Here is a 16,728-nt window from a genome sequence, read left to right as displayed (position 1 = left end):
GATATATTTCATGTAATTCTGTCATCACAGAATAACACACTTCTCTTCAAACTGAGCAAATTTCATGAGCTTCTGAAACTGTTTCAAAGTACAAAAATGCATTTCTTCCATTCCTTAAAAATGATCTTTGTAGAAACAAAGTTTTCACCCAGGAGGCACATTATGTGGATGTTATTGAAATCAAATGCTGTTCATAAAATTGGCACAAATCAATTTTCTCATTCCCATTAAAGTAATTATGTGTCTGTCAGCTACAGAAGAGATTTCATAACTCTGACTAACAAAAGGTTAACTAAGAAAAGTTGCAAAATTATTTCTGCCCAGGTTTAAATAATTATGCAGAAAAAAAAGTGCAGTTTCCAGTAAAATAAGACAAACATGTTCAAACGGCCTCATACTGAAACTCCAACAAACATCTAGACATAGCTCAGGTAGACCTAGACTAAAAATAATGGTCAGCACTAAACTATTAAACCTGCTTCATGTAACCCTGACTAATCTAATGCCAGTGTAGCAGAATATCACAAAGCTGTAAAAGCTTGAACTTTTGTGCTCCGAGAGGCAGGATGTCAGGTCTCTGTTGTGAACTGACGCACGCTCCCTGGCAGAGTCGCTCTGTGTGCTGAAAACACACTGCAGACTAAAAGGACAGGATATTGGATAACAAGGTTAAAATATAGGAGCAAAAATATTCTCTTATTAAACTCAGGCTGCAGGGATTTGATTTGAGCCACCTAATAGATAGTGGTTTCAAGGGAGCCCAAACAAAAGGTAACGGGCCGGTCATGCTTATGGTAGCTAATGGCAGAGTTAGAAGAAATTAGGGGATTCTTTTTCTACAGGAAATTGTACTTAAAGACGGGTCATGGATCACCCTGCTCTTCACAGGCAGCTTCAGAAGTCAGAGAGTGAACTTTTGCTGCGGCCATTAAAAGGTCTACGTGGTAGAAAGAGGTCAAAGCAGAAACAAAACTAATTGTATTATTGGAGAAAGGCAAAGCTGTGTAAATTGATTTCATGGCTGAAATTCGTGGTTAGACAAGTGAATAAACTTTTGTCTTGTGATTTTGTAACTATAATTACAGAAACTGAAGATTGAGGAGAGAGCAAACCGACACTTACAGGCCAAAATAAACCAAACGCCAAGAAAAAGTTTTGAACCGTGAGCCACCAAGAACAGCTTCTTGGCTTTGATTTCACAAGTGTTTGGAAGTTTGTTGAAGTCATTCAGCGAGAGATGTTTTGATGTTTTGGTGTTTTGTTGAGCTGTTTTTTAGGTGCTGCCACAGAATCCCCCTGTGAGCGCTTTGTTAGGCTCAGGATCATCGATTCTCATGCAGTGATCGTGAGCACTGATGATTGCTTTGTGTTCATTGGCATTTACCCCGCCTTCTAAATGGTTCACTGGGTCTAAGCCATGCCAGGAAGTGTAGCCTTTAACACTTTTTCACATGCAGAATGAGTACGTGTGAAAAGCTCTGCAACATCATGTCTGCAGTCTGTTGTTGCAGCCCAAACCACCTGCTCACATTTTAGACTGAGCCTCATCTGTTTTTGCTTGTGTAAAAGTACAAGTGTGTTTTTTTTTACTATTTACGTGTCAGTGAATTGAGATTCGGGACATTTATGAATAATCTCGGGCAGGTGTAGAGCGGCACAACAGTCATTTTTGCATCTATAAAATGTGACGCATTGCGATGTGAAAGTAGAATACATGCCATGGACGCCATAAATCACCTGGTAGAGCTGGCAACCCATGTATCAAGGCTGAGTCCTTGCTGCAGGGGACATGGGTTTGAATCTGACCTGTGGTCCTTTTCTGTCCATCTCTCGAGCTGTCCTGTCAAATAAAGGATAAAAAAGTATATTAAAATATATATAAAGAAGAAAGAAATAGTGTATACACTAAAATTAAATATATACTGCACTAAATAGGGAGCAATTTCAGACACAGTCATAGTACACTCCCCCTCCCAAAGCAAAAAAATCCCCAAAACTTATATATAAGTACTCCATTAATGAGTAAAGTTTTAATCTTTTAATTTAACAATAGTTAGTCCATCTCTCCAAATGCTGGTCTTGTCTTTAGTTCAGTCTTCCACACAAACTTTAACTTAAGCTGAGGAGACATAGCTGGTGTTTTTAATTGTTTTTTTTCTCCTGCCAAGTAAAGATGCTCAAACCAACTCCCCACAGTTAGACATGTTGTTGAGTCAATCTAACCAAAATAATGCATTTAAATAAACCAGTCAACAGTATGAATGCATGTTACTGCTTAAGTATCTTACCACTCCTGTGTAGAGGTAGTAAGGTCCCTTATCTGTATGCCTTGTAGTGGCTGCTTTCCTCTGTTGTTCAGTTGTCTGCATAGTGACCGGTGATGGAGACGGTCGGATGGCTGATGTAAGTGATTGTCTGCTGCCCTCTAGTGGTTGGATCAATATGGTGCCCTGTGTTGCTGCAATCAGTTTCTTCACGTCAGAGAAGAAAATCCTGGGGAATATGGAACTTCACATACGAAGAAAATAGTGACACCATACAGATGATTCATTCAGTTCATTGACTCATTCATTCAGTCGCTGCTTAAGAAATGACATTGTGTGTGTATCTGCTGTATGTGTGCAATCATTTTTGTCTGCATTTGAACACGCTAATCCCTTTGCTAAAGATCAAATCATATAAAACTGATATTGATACAAGTTTTATCTTAAACATTTATCATTGTAAAACCTAAAAAGTACACCCTCTAGAATCAAGTTCACTGTTACTTTTACAGCAATATATAAGTGTTCACGGTTGTCTAATACATGTTAAGCTTTTAACCAGACACAATGTGTCACCATGCTTAAAGTCACTTTTATTGCCTATATAAGTCTAGATATGTAAGTTTAATATGAACTTATATTTCAGCAGCTCTGTGGTAGTCTTAAGTCTTAAGTGTAGGTAACATGATCATGGTGTTGCTGTTTTAAAATAAGCATGTTTATTTATTCAATATATACCACATACAGTCACACAGTATCAGTTTGAAACTCTATTAGACTCTCTGGACGCTACACACCTTGTTAAGGAAGTGAAAAAACGGAAGAAGCATGTGACTCACACAACAGGTGAATTGATATATTGTTTGTGTGTGCGTGTGTGTGTGCGTGTGGAGTGTTTTTGAGAACAGAGAGCAAAGTCAAAATATAAGAGACTAGACTTAGACGTGTTAATCTGTTTTCTTTGCCTGCTTGCATCAAAATTCAAAACAGTAACTCTTAGCTACGGCTTATTTTTATTTTACTTCATTTTTACAGTGAATAATAAACTGTCTGCAATGATTAATGAAAAAGGGGCGAAGGCAAGTATCGTTGCAGACATGTTGCACGACATGACACCACTGCAGCGCATTTTCTCACTTCTTCAACTGTTTCAGGAAGTGGGGCAGAGTCACCAAAATCAGGAAACTAAGGGTTGCTATTAATACAACTGAACAAAGAGCTGTAGCTGGTGAAAGCTAATATAGTCTCAGTTGAAGAGGAAAGGCGCTTAAGTTGACTTCAGAAACCAAAAGGACATGTTTGGGATGCTCCTTGTGGTGTGATTTTGTGCACTTTTGAGGCTTCACAACCATGGAAGAACCCGTCTCGAGGACTGAATTAGGTAAATATGACATTTCTTCTACCAACAGTTCCAGTTGGTGAAAATATACCCGTAAGATATATATTTACATGAAGCCAGTTAACTTTACAGTTGGTCGTGTATTAAACAAAACAAATTACTCTTTCTGAACGTTTTGTGGTCTCTTGTGAAATATGATGTTTATTTGATTCAACTTTATTTAACCAAACTTTCATTTAAAATACTTTTTCTGAGGGCATAAAAAAAAGAGGAAGCAAGCATCATAGCCTTCCTGTATGGTTAAATTCATATGTCAGGTATTTTATAATTTCCCATATGCTAAATTTGAACCAGTCATGTTATCGGTTCATTAAGAAACAGATGGCAAGTCTGTCTGCCCTGTCATCAGTGGGAAATGCGATGAAGGTGAAATAGTCGTGTTGGATTTCTTTCCCAGTTAGCGTGTACAGAGGTGAACTTGACCTGATTAAACACTGTAATGAGTCAAACAAAATTACTCTGACCAGTGTTGACACAGTGCAATGTTTGCACAAGTCCTTGTTGGCTCTGCGCTGAAATATCAAACAAATCGGACATTCATTCTCTAACCACAGTCACCTTGACATTTCACAGCCGGACAGCTAGTATGTTGTGGAGCATTTCCCCCGACAAACGCTACCTGCTGCAACATGGAAACCAGCACATAATATGACCAGTGTCATGTCATTAGTGTAATGTTTGAGCCGGTTACAGGATTGTGATTCATTTCACGTGGTTAGGTTGGATCAACAGTGTTTAAGAGGAACTAATGATTAGTATTTTCCAGCTTTGCTAAAGCAATTTTCAGACTGTTTGAATGCACGTACTGTACATACTAATCACACTGTTAATATATTTTGTTTTTCAGCAAATCCTGACTCATTCTCAGCAGATGAGCTGTTAATTCTGCACACGCCTGATGCACAGGAATGGGCGACGTATTTGCAGCAGATCTTGAACTGCTCCCAACAATTCTGCAAAAGCTCTATTTTGCTCCATGCAGTCAGCCCAGATGATCAGCTTCATGGATATAACTTTGAATACTTCCAAAGCTGCAAATGTATTGTGCTGCTCCTCTCTGGAGCATTGCTGGACATGCTCTGTGACCATGAGCTTCTGGGAGCTCTTCAGACACTCCTGTATCCCCCACACAGAGTGGTGGCACTGCTGTGTGGAGTGTCGGAGGAGGACATATTGATGGAGAGCTTTGAAGACTGGCCGAGCTGGAGAAAACTCTCTGCTGAGGACGAGCCCGCTGTCTACGTTTCCACCATTTTGGAGTCCATCAGTGACAGTATGCAAAACTTATCACACTTCATGATTTCTTCTGCTGTGCCTTTAAGACACACACAAAGACACTGTTTTGTGGTGTATTCTTATTGTGATATTTATGAAGCTTTTCCTAAAATGTACAGGTACTGAGAATTCAGACAAGCTACTTTAAAGTAAAGGGTCAGATTACAGAAAGACGTATTATCTCAATTAGCTGTAATGCTATTGGGATAAACAGATAGTTTTGGATTTATGTGGTAAAGTTTTGAGTTATCAAAATATTGTATATTGTATATAATGAGATAAGATTAGATTTGGCTAGGAAAAAAAACTCATCAGCATTTTGCCTTTTCATAAAAAATGACCTGGTTTATCAAGTTAATCCACAGAACCAGCAGTTTTCACTTGGATTGCTTTTTGTCAAAGGAATAGTCCCTCTGAAAGCTGTTCATATAGATATCTGTGGATTATTAAATATTTAGAACAAAATAAATGAAATAACTCTCAGAGGTGGATACTTCAAAGCAAAATAGCAAAATAAAACCAAAACTATCTGCAGAGGTAAGCGGGAAAATTTATTTTTCGTGTGTAAACTGAGCCTTTAGCCCTTGCTGAATAACTGAAGGCAACATAAAACACTTTTAAGCTATAGAGAATATTTTAGTGGCCATAGAAGTAAAATATTTTTTCATTTAAAGGCGTACAAGTGGAGGCTGAATATGAGAGCGAAGTTACAGCTGCAGAAACAGCCGAAGAGTTGCACAACATGGCAGCCTCTTCAACTGAAAATCCCACCACTGATGAAAATGAGGAAGTGGTGTCAGAAGAGCAAAAAGAAACTGTCCTAGAGGATGAAGAACCAGTTAGCACGGGGAATTCAACAAGTGAGGAAATTAGTACACCCACGCATCTCACCTGTCTCACCGTTCAACCAAACAGAGTTCTGTGTGGGGTAAGACTGAAGTAATTGCATATTAAAAACATCAAAGACAGTATTAGTATGGATCAGAGCTGCTTCCAAGGCGATACCATGTGTGTTATTTAACATTAATTCCCACTTTTCCTCATTTTCTTGTGTGGGAGAGATGAGTTAATGCATAAGTATTTCCATTCTGTTGAAACTTTACCCCAATACTTGTTTTCTAGATATAAACTAGTAATGTCCTAGTTGAAAATACTAAGAAGCCATATTAATTCTATTCTACCTTTTTCTTTTTTTAAGAAATGCGAGACACTCTTTATCATTTTCACGCACAAAGTAGATGATCAGTCGCTACCAGAGGTGGAGTTTTCATCTGAAAATGTAGCAGCAAAAAGGGTCCCAGCCACTGTGGAGAATGAATACACTATCAGTGTAACTTCACCTGGCAAGTATCTCCAGGAAATCATGTGACCTTAATCTATTTTACAGTGTCGATGGCACGATCTTGAATTGAACTTTAATCTGAAATCCCTGTATTTTCTTTTTTATTTACCTTTGTCTAGATATGCCTGCTGGAGATGTTTCGCTCACCATGTACACAGACCAATCCTGTGTCAGCTTGATGCCAGTTACATATTATACCAATATGGGAGAAGTCAGTCAGTATCTTGAAAACGCTGCTGATCCTGTTAACTTCATCTGCCAGGTGGGACATTATGTTATGTAGTAAACGGTGTTGTTGGGTGTTTTGCTCGTTTTAATAGCTTTTGGAGTTATGTAAGTATTTTTTACTTTCAGGCCTTCAACTTGACATCAAACGCAACAGAATCACTGGACAGCATGCTAACTGACTCGTTAAAAGCCAAGATACCTGCAACTGGTCTTCAGCTGTTTGGAATCAGGCAGATTGAAGAAGACAATATGGCGGCATGTGAGTACAGTAGTCTGATTTCTTGCTCTATTAGTTGCCAAATCTTAAGTTGGCGACAGATCTGCTGTTATTTGTTCCACCTCTTCAATGCCTGTTTGATCTATCAACGTATAGTCATATGAATGATTGTATCTGATTGCTGTTTGTCCTTCAGACCAGCGTGATGAAGAGCTTCCTACGCTGCTCCACTTTGCTGCTAAGTACGGCTTGAAGAAGCTGACCACCATTCTCCTTCAGTGTCCTGGGGCTCTGCAGGCTTACAGCGTGATGAACAAATATGGAGACTACCCAAACACGCTGGCAGAGAAGAGTGGCTTCTCTGATCTCAGACAGTTCATGGATGAATTTGTTGTAAGTCCCCTGATAGAGAAAGCTTTTTATCATTTTGATGTAGTATCCAACAATGTGTTGGATATTTTCTTCTGACAGCGAGGTTCTCGTACTGTTGTAGTCACTGTCCGCCTGTCTCTTGTGTTTAAACAAATGTAGGAGACAGCAGACATGCTCAAGTGTCACTTTGAGGACTCCATCAACACAGACGAGAGTGCAGATGTGTATGAGTTGATGTCAACTACCTCTCAAGATATCATAATGAAGTACTCAGGTTGTTCAGAGGATATATATGAGTCAATGCTGGGGATTGACCCTGAATGTGCAGAGGACCTATGTAAGATTATTATGATTGTACTTGTTGGTCTTTATAGTAATGAAGCTTACAAAACTGGTGGTTAAACTGTTGCTGATGATCCTGTTTTGTTTCTTCAGATGAGGTGATGACTGTAGTAGACCAGAACCCTGAGGAAGCTATGCTTAGGAAGTTCTTCCAAGGTATACATTTGAATAACTTTCAAGGTACGACTTTAAACAGCAGCTTCTGTAAAATATTATATGTGATGCGGTTACGTTGTGTCCTTCAGCTAAACCACAGGCCAGTTTAAACCCAGACAACGAGTACTTTAAAAGTGAGGAAGCGGAAAAAGAAGATCATACTGACTTAGATCTGATTGAAGAAGAGGAGGATCCATACAACCTCTGCCCAGAGGATATCTACGATACTGTGGATGCAAACAGTACCTATAACCCAGTAATCCTGAACCGTCCACCAGCCCCCATCCCCAGACCTGAGACCGAACCTGAGCCAGAAAAGCCTATGATCTCTAGAGGTATTGAGTTGTCTTTTCCTTCATCAGATTTCATAAAACTGCTAGATTGCACACTAGGCAAAAATAGATAACTCCATATTTCTTCACAGTATTTTCAGAAAAAGGTACCTCTGATGGAAGTACAGCGATGGAAATGGGATATCCTGCAGGTAAAGAACATAACGATGAGAATCTATTTTTTTATTAACACTTGAATGAAATTACCATGATATACCTGAATAATGTCATTGGTTGCTTTAAACCTCAGTATGGAAGGAGCCAAACATCCTTTATTTGATTTGGTAAAACACTAAAAAGGTTAATGGAACAGGTCTAGCACTAGCACATTATTACAATGGAAATTGTTGCCTCATAAAAGCTTGAGTTGATTCTCAATTTAATAGATATCCCGACGACACCAGTATTACATTGTCTGCTGCTTCAGTACTTCAGCGTGTTTGTTCAGATTAACACTTGCAAGAGTGTGAATGGCAAACACAATCTCTAAATCTTGACTGTATTTAATCACCAATATGTGAACATTGACACCTTTGCGATATTATTACTGTGAGACGCAAAGCTCTGTGTGATCAGTAATCACTTTGCTGTCTAGCGGTTCAGACTTTTTTATGGCTCATTTCCAAGAACAAAACATGTAATACTTGGAAAAAGTAGGCCTTGCTGACTGAGAAAAAATATTTTATATAACTCTCTAGTCCTAATTAAATGTAGGATGATTGGATATTGTTTGTGGGCAGAGGCTCAGATATCTTCCACTTATTTTTTATAAAAGATCTGCAAAGAATCTGATCCTGGCAGTCGAACACACAAAAAAAACTTAACTGAACTACAGTAATAATAATTCAGTCAAAAAAAACTGAGTTATATCTTCTGCAGATTGCCGATGCCTGAAATAAAGATTTAGAAATAAAAAAATTCCCCACAGACCGTTTTGCTGATCTGAATAATATAAAAGTTTTTCAACCTTTTTGTCTGAATGTGGGCGTTACTTTGGTCAGCTATGTAGCACGACTGTAATTTTAAGTTCAAACTAAAATATAGTTATTTTGGTAGTTGTTGGTTAGTGAGCTGACCTTCTCGTATAGTGCAACCTGCAGCTCTGGAGCCATATAACAGTTTAGTTTGTCATTGTGTGTTATATTTTACACCCTGACCTGGTGTCTTTGCCTCTATATTTTGGTGAAGCTCAATAGTCGTAGCTACTAGTCTTGAATTTCCTGTCCAAATCCAAAAAAAGAACAGTCAAACAATAGGGAATTTAAAAGTCTAGTGTGTAACCCAAACCCTAATCACCTGAAATTAAAAATCATTGTGTTTTTGTTACCTTAGAATGAGCTGTTTTTAGAGGGACGGTAATTCTAGTTGTTGAATGACAGCATTTTCCACCCATCCAGTTGTGCCTGTGGAGGAGCCCAGCTCTCCTGTTTATGACCCCTATGCTGGGATGAAGACACCTGGACAGAGACAGCTCATATCTTTGCAGGAGAGGGTGAAAGTGGGGGAAATTACTGTGGATGAGGCCGTCCAAGAGTTCAAGGCCTGGCAGTTTGACCATGAGCGGAGGTCCAACTCCATACGCTATCAGCAGGTAGATGTACAAACTATACAAACTTGACGGTCTGTCAGGTGCTGATTGGTACTCAAGGAATGGATCTAACGTGTGTCTGTGTTTTTTTTTTCTTCAGGAAAATCTCAAGAAATTACGAGACAGCATCACCAGGCGTCACAAAGACAGACAGAAGACAGGAAAGGAGATTGGTAAAATAATTTTAACCTTTATTGTTTTTAAATGTATTTTATTTATTTCTAATGGCTCTCATGCAGCTTTAGTATATGTCTCCACGATGCACTGACTATACGTGTATCTTACAGTTATATGATTATACATTTTGTAGGGGTAGCACACAGTGGAAAATCACTTCCTGTTGTTTTAAACAATGCTAATATTTGATGTGGTCGCTCCCTTCTTAGATTATGAGATCAGTGCTCCGATGCAGAGGAACTTATACTGGGGCTCCAGGGTGACTTTAGAGTGCTCTGTGTACGAGCCAGCACCCAGAGCGGTGGCTCCGCCTCCCCCTCCGGTAGCTCAGGCTATCCAGAGAAGCACCTGGAAGACAGGTAGCACCTCCAGCACGTCCAGTGAGTTTTGTTTGTTGTTGTGTTTTTTTCTGCACAGTGGCTCAAAAGTGTAACTAAACAAGAAAGAGCTAAGTCTAGGTCTCAGTCAACCTTTTCCATACATCACTTCTAATATATGGCTAAAGAAACTTAGGATGCGGGCGAATAAATAATACAAACATAGTGGCACTATTAGAAATATGTGAAGCTCTTGAAACTTTTTATGAAAAACATTTTCCTCTTTTTTTCAACTGGGTGCAACTTGGACAGCAGGAAGTAAAAATGCTTGAAGTTAAATCCAGTGGAATAATCCAAAACTAGATTAAGTAGTGGACTTTAACTCTAGAAGGTTTTTTTCATATAGCAACCAGAGGGATGTTTGTGAGTAAATACATTTCTTCTGACTTGATACGAAATAACATTTTATTTGTTATTCCTGTGTCCTCCACGCCCGTCTGGTTGCCAGAGTCTAAAGCCTACCTTTGGAAATAATGTAATAGTATAATGGAGGAACATTTCCTCTATTACATTTAGCTTCCTTATTCTGTTTTATTCATTTATGACGATATTTAAATTATCTAAAGTTTAGATTGATTGCAGGTGGAGAACATTGCCATTCCTTCTCTGGATGTCTTGAATCTATCGTTCCGAGTTGATTGTGGCATTCTCAAAATACTGGGACTTTGATATATGTGCTGTCAGTGACCTGGATGGGGCTCAGTTGCAAGAAAAATATGGATTTCCTAGAAGTAACATCTCCCGTAATCAAAAACTTTAGTACTGCTATGACTATGTGCCCTTTGTATGTGTCTGTTCACACTTCCCCCATATGAATGTAAATTAGATCAAATACGTGAGAGGGCAGGTAACATAAATTTCCTTTGACCTCTTATTCTTTTCTCTAGACATTATCACAGATTAAAACCATTCATAGACTAAAATATTCAGAGACAAAATTACGCAACAGACTTCCTGACGACTCTCCTGTGAGATAACGTGTCTGTTCCAAGATAGAAAACTGGTCTGAAATTGTAACATTTATCAAACAAATATCAGAAATTAAACATTTGAGCTGACATTTAAGGAGACACAGAACGACAGTTTCTCTCTTGCAGCTTGGCAAAACATTTCTTATGTTCTAGAAGAAACAGAAATTCCCCACAGTCAAGTTATGGTTTGACAAATTAGGGTTTTTTGTTAAAAATAGACTTTTGAAGATAAGATCTGGCATCCTCTTATCAGAAATTCTTAAAATCTATTTTGTTCATTAACGTTTTTTTTTCACTAGTCCTTTTATATTGTGTACGAATATTGAACTGCTCTTAAGTATGAATTCTAGGTTATTTGTATGTTTTAGGAACAAACACTGTGCTTTCAATGGTACTGATATATTTACAGACTTTGAAGAATTTACTGACAGCCTCATGATTCTCACATTTCTCTGCAGGCGTCTGTGTTTAATCTCGCTCTGATCGCTCGTACATCTCTCTGCAGACTTCAAGTACAACCCCTGTATAAGTGTCTTTGTTGTGAGACACAAAAAGTTATTTTCATCCACATTTGGTGAAGTGGTCTTACGGCATAATTCACCACAAGCACTAACCTCAGAGACACTTTAGATCACGTGTTTTCTTTCCACATTAACCCATTTTTTTTTTTTACATCAGGTACAGAGAGCAACAGACTCAGCACTCACAGCACTTTTAGTTTCAGCAGCGGGACCGAGCCCGACTTTGAGGTGAGCCCGAATTAACAAGAAGACAATCTGCCTTGCTTGTAAAAACAACACACAGACTCATTCTCTTTTACATACATTTTACAGTGAAGACGCACGATGCTGCTTCTATTACTGCGTTAGTGCCTATAAACCAAACTGAACCTTCACTTTCTTTTGTGGTACTGCATATATCCGTCCCCTGTCCTCTTCTAACACGCATGTCATAAATACATGTATAGAGGTAGAGGAAGAATCTGGTGTTTCATCTGTAGTCACTGGCTACTTCAGTTCTTCAGTTCCTAAAATATTCACAGTACAAGTAGATCTACTTTCAGAACTAAATTGTTTTAGACTCAAACTCAAGGGCCACGTTTTTTTCTCTTGTGAAATCTTTGAAGCTTGGCGCACGTTGCTCAATGGTTTCTCAGAAATCACTTGTCAGAACTGTGATGGGCAAACTTAAATTTTGACGCTTTTATCGAAACCCCTTATTCATATTGTAAGGGTCTTATATCTGGTGAAGGTAGATAGGCCTGCAACTAACAACAGTTTTCTTTCTGCTGATTTTTTAAAATTAATTGATGAATCATTTGGTCTATAAAGTGTGTTGAATCATCAAATTAGTCTTTTTCTCCTGCTGATCGACTAATTGATTAATTAAGTATATATCATTTTATATTTTCAAGTGTTTTAGGTGTTGTAACAATATTTTTTTGCTTTTTAAAGGACGCATTAGAAAATGTCCCTCCGCCACCAAGACCTCCACGGCCATCGGATTCTGCATCAGTCATCACTCCACCCAGGATTCCTCCACGAGTCCCAGAACGGTCAGTTTAAAGACTCATGATTGAGTTTACTGCAGGAAAATACAGCACTGAACCACGTGACACAACACAGATGTATATAGAACAACATAATGTACATGTAAATATATCATACTGCAATGCAGCAACACCTAATCTCAATTATAATAGTCGTATAGATATCATGTGTTACAAGGAGAAACAGAAAGACCAATAAAGAATCTGCAGGCAGCGGTAAGCGAGACAGTAGATGATACAGAGGAAATGTTCACCCACCAGTGATTCACAGCTGTGCATCAGGGAGGAAGCCAATATGAGAAAGTGATAAAGGTGTTGATGTTGTTCATGCTGTGTAAACTTATAAATATCTACCACACACAGAGGTGAGAGAGCACGCACGGAGAACATTTTCTAAACCAAAGATCAGGAAGATCAGCGGTTTGATTTTTAATTGTAACCAAAGTCTAAGTCTAAAGCACTAAAGTCAGTCTGATGATTTTCAGTGATAGACGTCTTATCTCTTGAAAATGTCACGTAGGAGACAGTACAGTTTCTACTACAGCATACCAGTTATAAACTCAAATACACCTTTAGTTTGTTCAGCTGTTGAACATATATTTATCATAATTTACTTTACATATCAAGTTGTTTTTCTTGTTCATGTTGCTGTTTGTGGATGAAGAATCTTTTATTTAATACTAACATTTTTTAAGTCTCTGAACTTATCATAAGTCATAATATAATTCTGTGTTTGTGTAAGAAAGGACGTCATTTTCTGTAAATACAGTAGAGCAACAGGGAAATATGGTCATTACATGTCGGGCTGTGATATCAATGTGTGAATCAATGTTGAAATCCCCACAATGAGTTCGTCATTGGCCAAGTTCAGCAAAGCAGCTCACAATGTCGTCAAAATGGTTCAAAGTTTCAATAGAGTTTTTAGCCTAATAATAATTTAATAATAATTTAAAAAAAAAGAAAAAAAAAAAGAAACACCTTACATCATAACAACATGCTCCAAATAGTGTCCACCTGTGTGAGGTTAATTTGTTGTTGTACAGTGAGATCTTCTGAAGAAGTGTGCACTTTTTCTTCTAGTGTCTGGTGAGACCGTGGGAAACAACTTGTGGGTTCTACTGAAAGAAAACACTGCATATTGATCGAGGGGATTTTGTGTGTTTGTTTTTTTTTATCTATACAGGACAGTTAAAACACAATATCCTCAGTGAAGTGAAGGCATACAACGCAACAAGCAAATTAAAGGCACAATCTAAATGATAAAATTAAAAAATATAATGTAAAATTTATGTGAAAACGGGTTTGTAGGGTGTCAGTTGCTACAAAACCAAACCAGAGTGACTGTACGTAATCTGTGGACGGAAGAACTTGCTGCCACAGAAGAACTCAAAAACAACCAACTATACAGCAAAAACAAGACAACTACATAAAGTGAAAGCGTCCAAACACTGCAGATGAATCTGCTTTTGATTTTCAAAAAACAGATCTGTACATTTAACTGAATTAACATCTCGGTAATCCAGTTTGTTACTCTGTGACTCCACGTAACTAAAATACAACAGTAGCTAAATCCAATAATGAAACTAAACTAAACTCCTCTAGCTACCTAACTAGCTTAGCAGTGTAGCTGTAACCACCATCTCTAACGCCACTCTTGTGGAATTTGTGTGATTTGTTGTGTTTAAGCTATTTTCCTTTTTCTAACTGCAAATTTAAATGTATTTAAATTGTAAGTGTATTCATTATATTTAGAACAAACTCTTACATTTGTTCAAATGAATGCTGAAATAACACATTTTGTTTTTAGAGACAAAATGTGCCTTAAAACTTCCATAAAGTCCGAGCATTATCTGCATTTTTAGGTATTCTGCAGGTTAAATTGCAATTAATAAATAAAATAAATGTAGAAAGTCATTACAACTTTTGTGACACAGTTTTCCCTCCAGCCTGAGAGCATTTATCCCTTCATCTTAACTCACTGCTCAGGCACATTTAACTCATCTCCTGATTTTATTTGACATTTGGTTACAATGGTTAAATATTAGTTTCAGTATTAGCCTTTTATGTGATTATTGCTTCTGGGGTTTTTTTTCTGATGATAACGATGATATGAGGTCACACTTTACCCGCCCTTTACTGTATATTTACATCAGAGCCGATGCCCTTACAGTACTGTCTGCTTCTCGTAGGGTGCCAGAGAAGATGCTGAACGAGCGCTACATATCCTGCCCAACCCGAGCACTTCCTAAAAGACCGACTCAGAGACACACGAACTCAGCACCCCCCGTGCCTCGCCGCCTGCGGTGATAGACACACGTCTGCTTTTGCTGGGTGTAGTCTCTAAAGTTATTATTATGTTTTTAAGATGAATGAAAGAGTTGCAAACAAGCATCAGGATGAATGCACTCAAGAAACAGGTTTTCTTTTGCTTTTATTAATTTTATGTATCAGAATCTGTTCCCATAACATTTCAGTGTGTGTGTGTGTGTGTGTGTGTGTGTGTGTGTGTGTGTGTGTGTGAGAGAGAGAGCGAGAGAGAGAGAGAGTGTGTGATGTTGTGGTATGTTTTTTAGTGTGATATTTTTTTCCTGAACAATTAAACAATTTACTGTGATAAATGTGAAGTATACAGAACAGAAGAGATTACAGTATTTTTGTTCTTTTTGTCGTGGGTCGTTGTTGAAAACAGAGAAATAATAAGTTTTGTCTTTATTATGATATTTAAAACCTCTTTGTTGGTGGGTCTGCTGTAAAGTTAGCAGTGACATTGTTGTTCCACTCACCAACAAAATGTATGATTGTGTTATTAAGTGCTTGATTGATTAGTTGTTGTGACATTATGTTCTACTTATTTTACCTCAGCATTATAATTCTTAAAGGACTTCCAAGTTTATTCTGTAATTTCTTTCTTAAGTTTGGAGAATTCTTGCATGGATGGTAAAATAACCTTTAGGAAGTGCCTTTAGACTTAATGTAACTTCTGAATTTCATAATGAAATATAAAAATATGTTCCCTTTATACACTTTGAATGTGTCCTTTATTTGAATTGGCACCTTTATGAACAGCATTGATTCCCTTCTTGTGCAATCTGAGGTTCGGCCACTTGGTGGTGCTTCATACTCTCTCTCTCTGTCCGTTAAAGGTGGGCTCCACTTACATTTTTTACATGTTTGTGAAAACCATTTCCAAGTTGAATATTAAGCATGCAGCAGTTTAATCGAATTACAAATGACTTCACTCATATGAATAGAAATGAACCCTGACTGCCAAAAACTGTCCCCTCTGAAGTTCCAGGAGGAAAGACACAAAGTGTGAGAGACTGCAGCCGGACAGGACTTCAGCTCAGAACTTTCAAAGTAAAATCTAGTAAAAATAATAATATATTTCATCTCTAGTTACAATTACAAGCATGTTGTATTGATTTTAGGATTCACTGTATAGATTTTTGGATTATAATCCTCTGTATTTTTTTCTGTGTGTTTAAAAAAACGAATGAAAAACAAGCTAATTTCTATCTTTATTCTTTATTACAGTTTTCCAGTCGGTAAGGATGTTTTTTGTTTTTATTGTATGAAATGGCTGTTTTAGTTGATAGATGGGAACTTGCATAGACATTTAAAGGATCTTTTTGTTTGTTTGTTTGTATTCTTTGGCAATCACAATACGTTATCAGGGGCGCCCTGGTCACCTGGTAGAGCTGGTGCCTCAAGGCTGAGTCCTTGCTGTGTACTGTTACCTCACAGATACTGTGGTTTGCCTCTTCTCAAATGTGGTTGAGTGGTTGTCACGACTTATTGAAAGTTCTGATCTGACAGCAGGAGCTTATAAAGCGAAAATGCACTGAAATAAATCACATTAAATATAAAGATATTAGGCTCAATTGTAATATTGTACACATGGAATATGCTAGTTGTTATGTTTCAATGTGCCAAACACACAAAAAAATGTCTATTTATGAGCACAAATATTTTAAAAGCAAACAAATCAAGGGATTATGGGTAATGTAGAGGTGTCTATCTTATTGATAAACTGCCACCAGACTGTACTACACTCAGCTCAATGTGGCATTTTAGGCTGCGTTTCCCCTGTAGACTAAATATAACACTGATATTTTCAGTTCTGTTTCCACTTTCATATA

General features: G+C 37.8%; 1 protein-coding gene across 3 annotated transcripts; it reads left to right on the top strand.

Annotated features, from left to right (window-relative positions):
* The first annotated feature begins 3,419 nt into the window (after positions 1–3,419).
* On the top strand, positions 3,420–15,608 carry pik3ap1 (phosphoinositide-3-kinase adaptor protein 1). 3 transcript variants are annotated; one of them, XM_051375990.1, is made up of 17 exons: positions 3,420–3,645; positions 4,511–4,936; positions 5,613–5,866; positions 6,137–6,281; positions 6,400–6,542; positions 6,635–6,767; positions 6,922–7,118; positions 7,257–7,434; positions 7,533–7,595; positions 7,685–7,930; positions 8,020–8,079; positions 9,307–9,518; positions 9,616–9,688; positions 9,902–10,051; positions 11,719–11,789; positions 12,495–12,595; positions 14,779–15,608. In XM_051375990.1, exons 1-17 carry the CDS (start codon positions 3,615–3,617, stop codon positions 14,894–14,896), a joined length of 2,601 nt encoding a protein of 866 aa, XP_051231950.1. In that variant the 5' UTR covers positions 3,420–3,614; the 3' UTR covers positions 14,897–15,608. The 3 variants fall into 3 exon arrangements, with proteins under 3 accessions (XP_051231950.1, XP_051231934.1, XP_051231942.1); XM_051375974.1 differs by having other exon boundaries at positions 3,423–3,645; positions 9,902–10,072; XM_051375982.1 differs by having other exon boundaries at positions 3,425–3,645; positions 9,325–9,518; positions 9,902–10,072.
* The last annotated feature ends 1,120 nt before the right edge of the window (positions 15,609–16,728 follow it).

Source organism: Dicentrarchus labrax, unplaced genomic scaffold, assembly GCF_905237075.1.
Source record: "Dicentrarchus labrax unplaced genomic scaffold, dlabrax2021, whole genome shotgun sequence".
Classification (NCBI taxonomy): domain Eukaryota; kingdom Metazoa; phylum Chordata; class Actinopteri; family Moronidae; genus Dicentrarchus; species Dicentrarchus labrax.
This window is presented reverse-complemented; position numbering and strand designations above follow the sequence as displayed.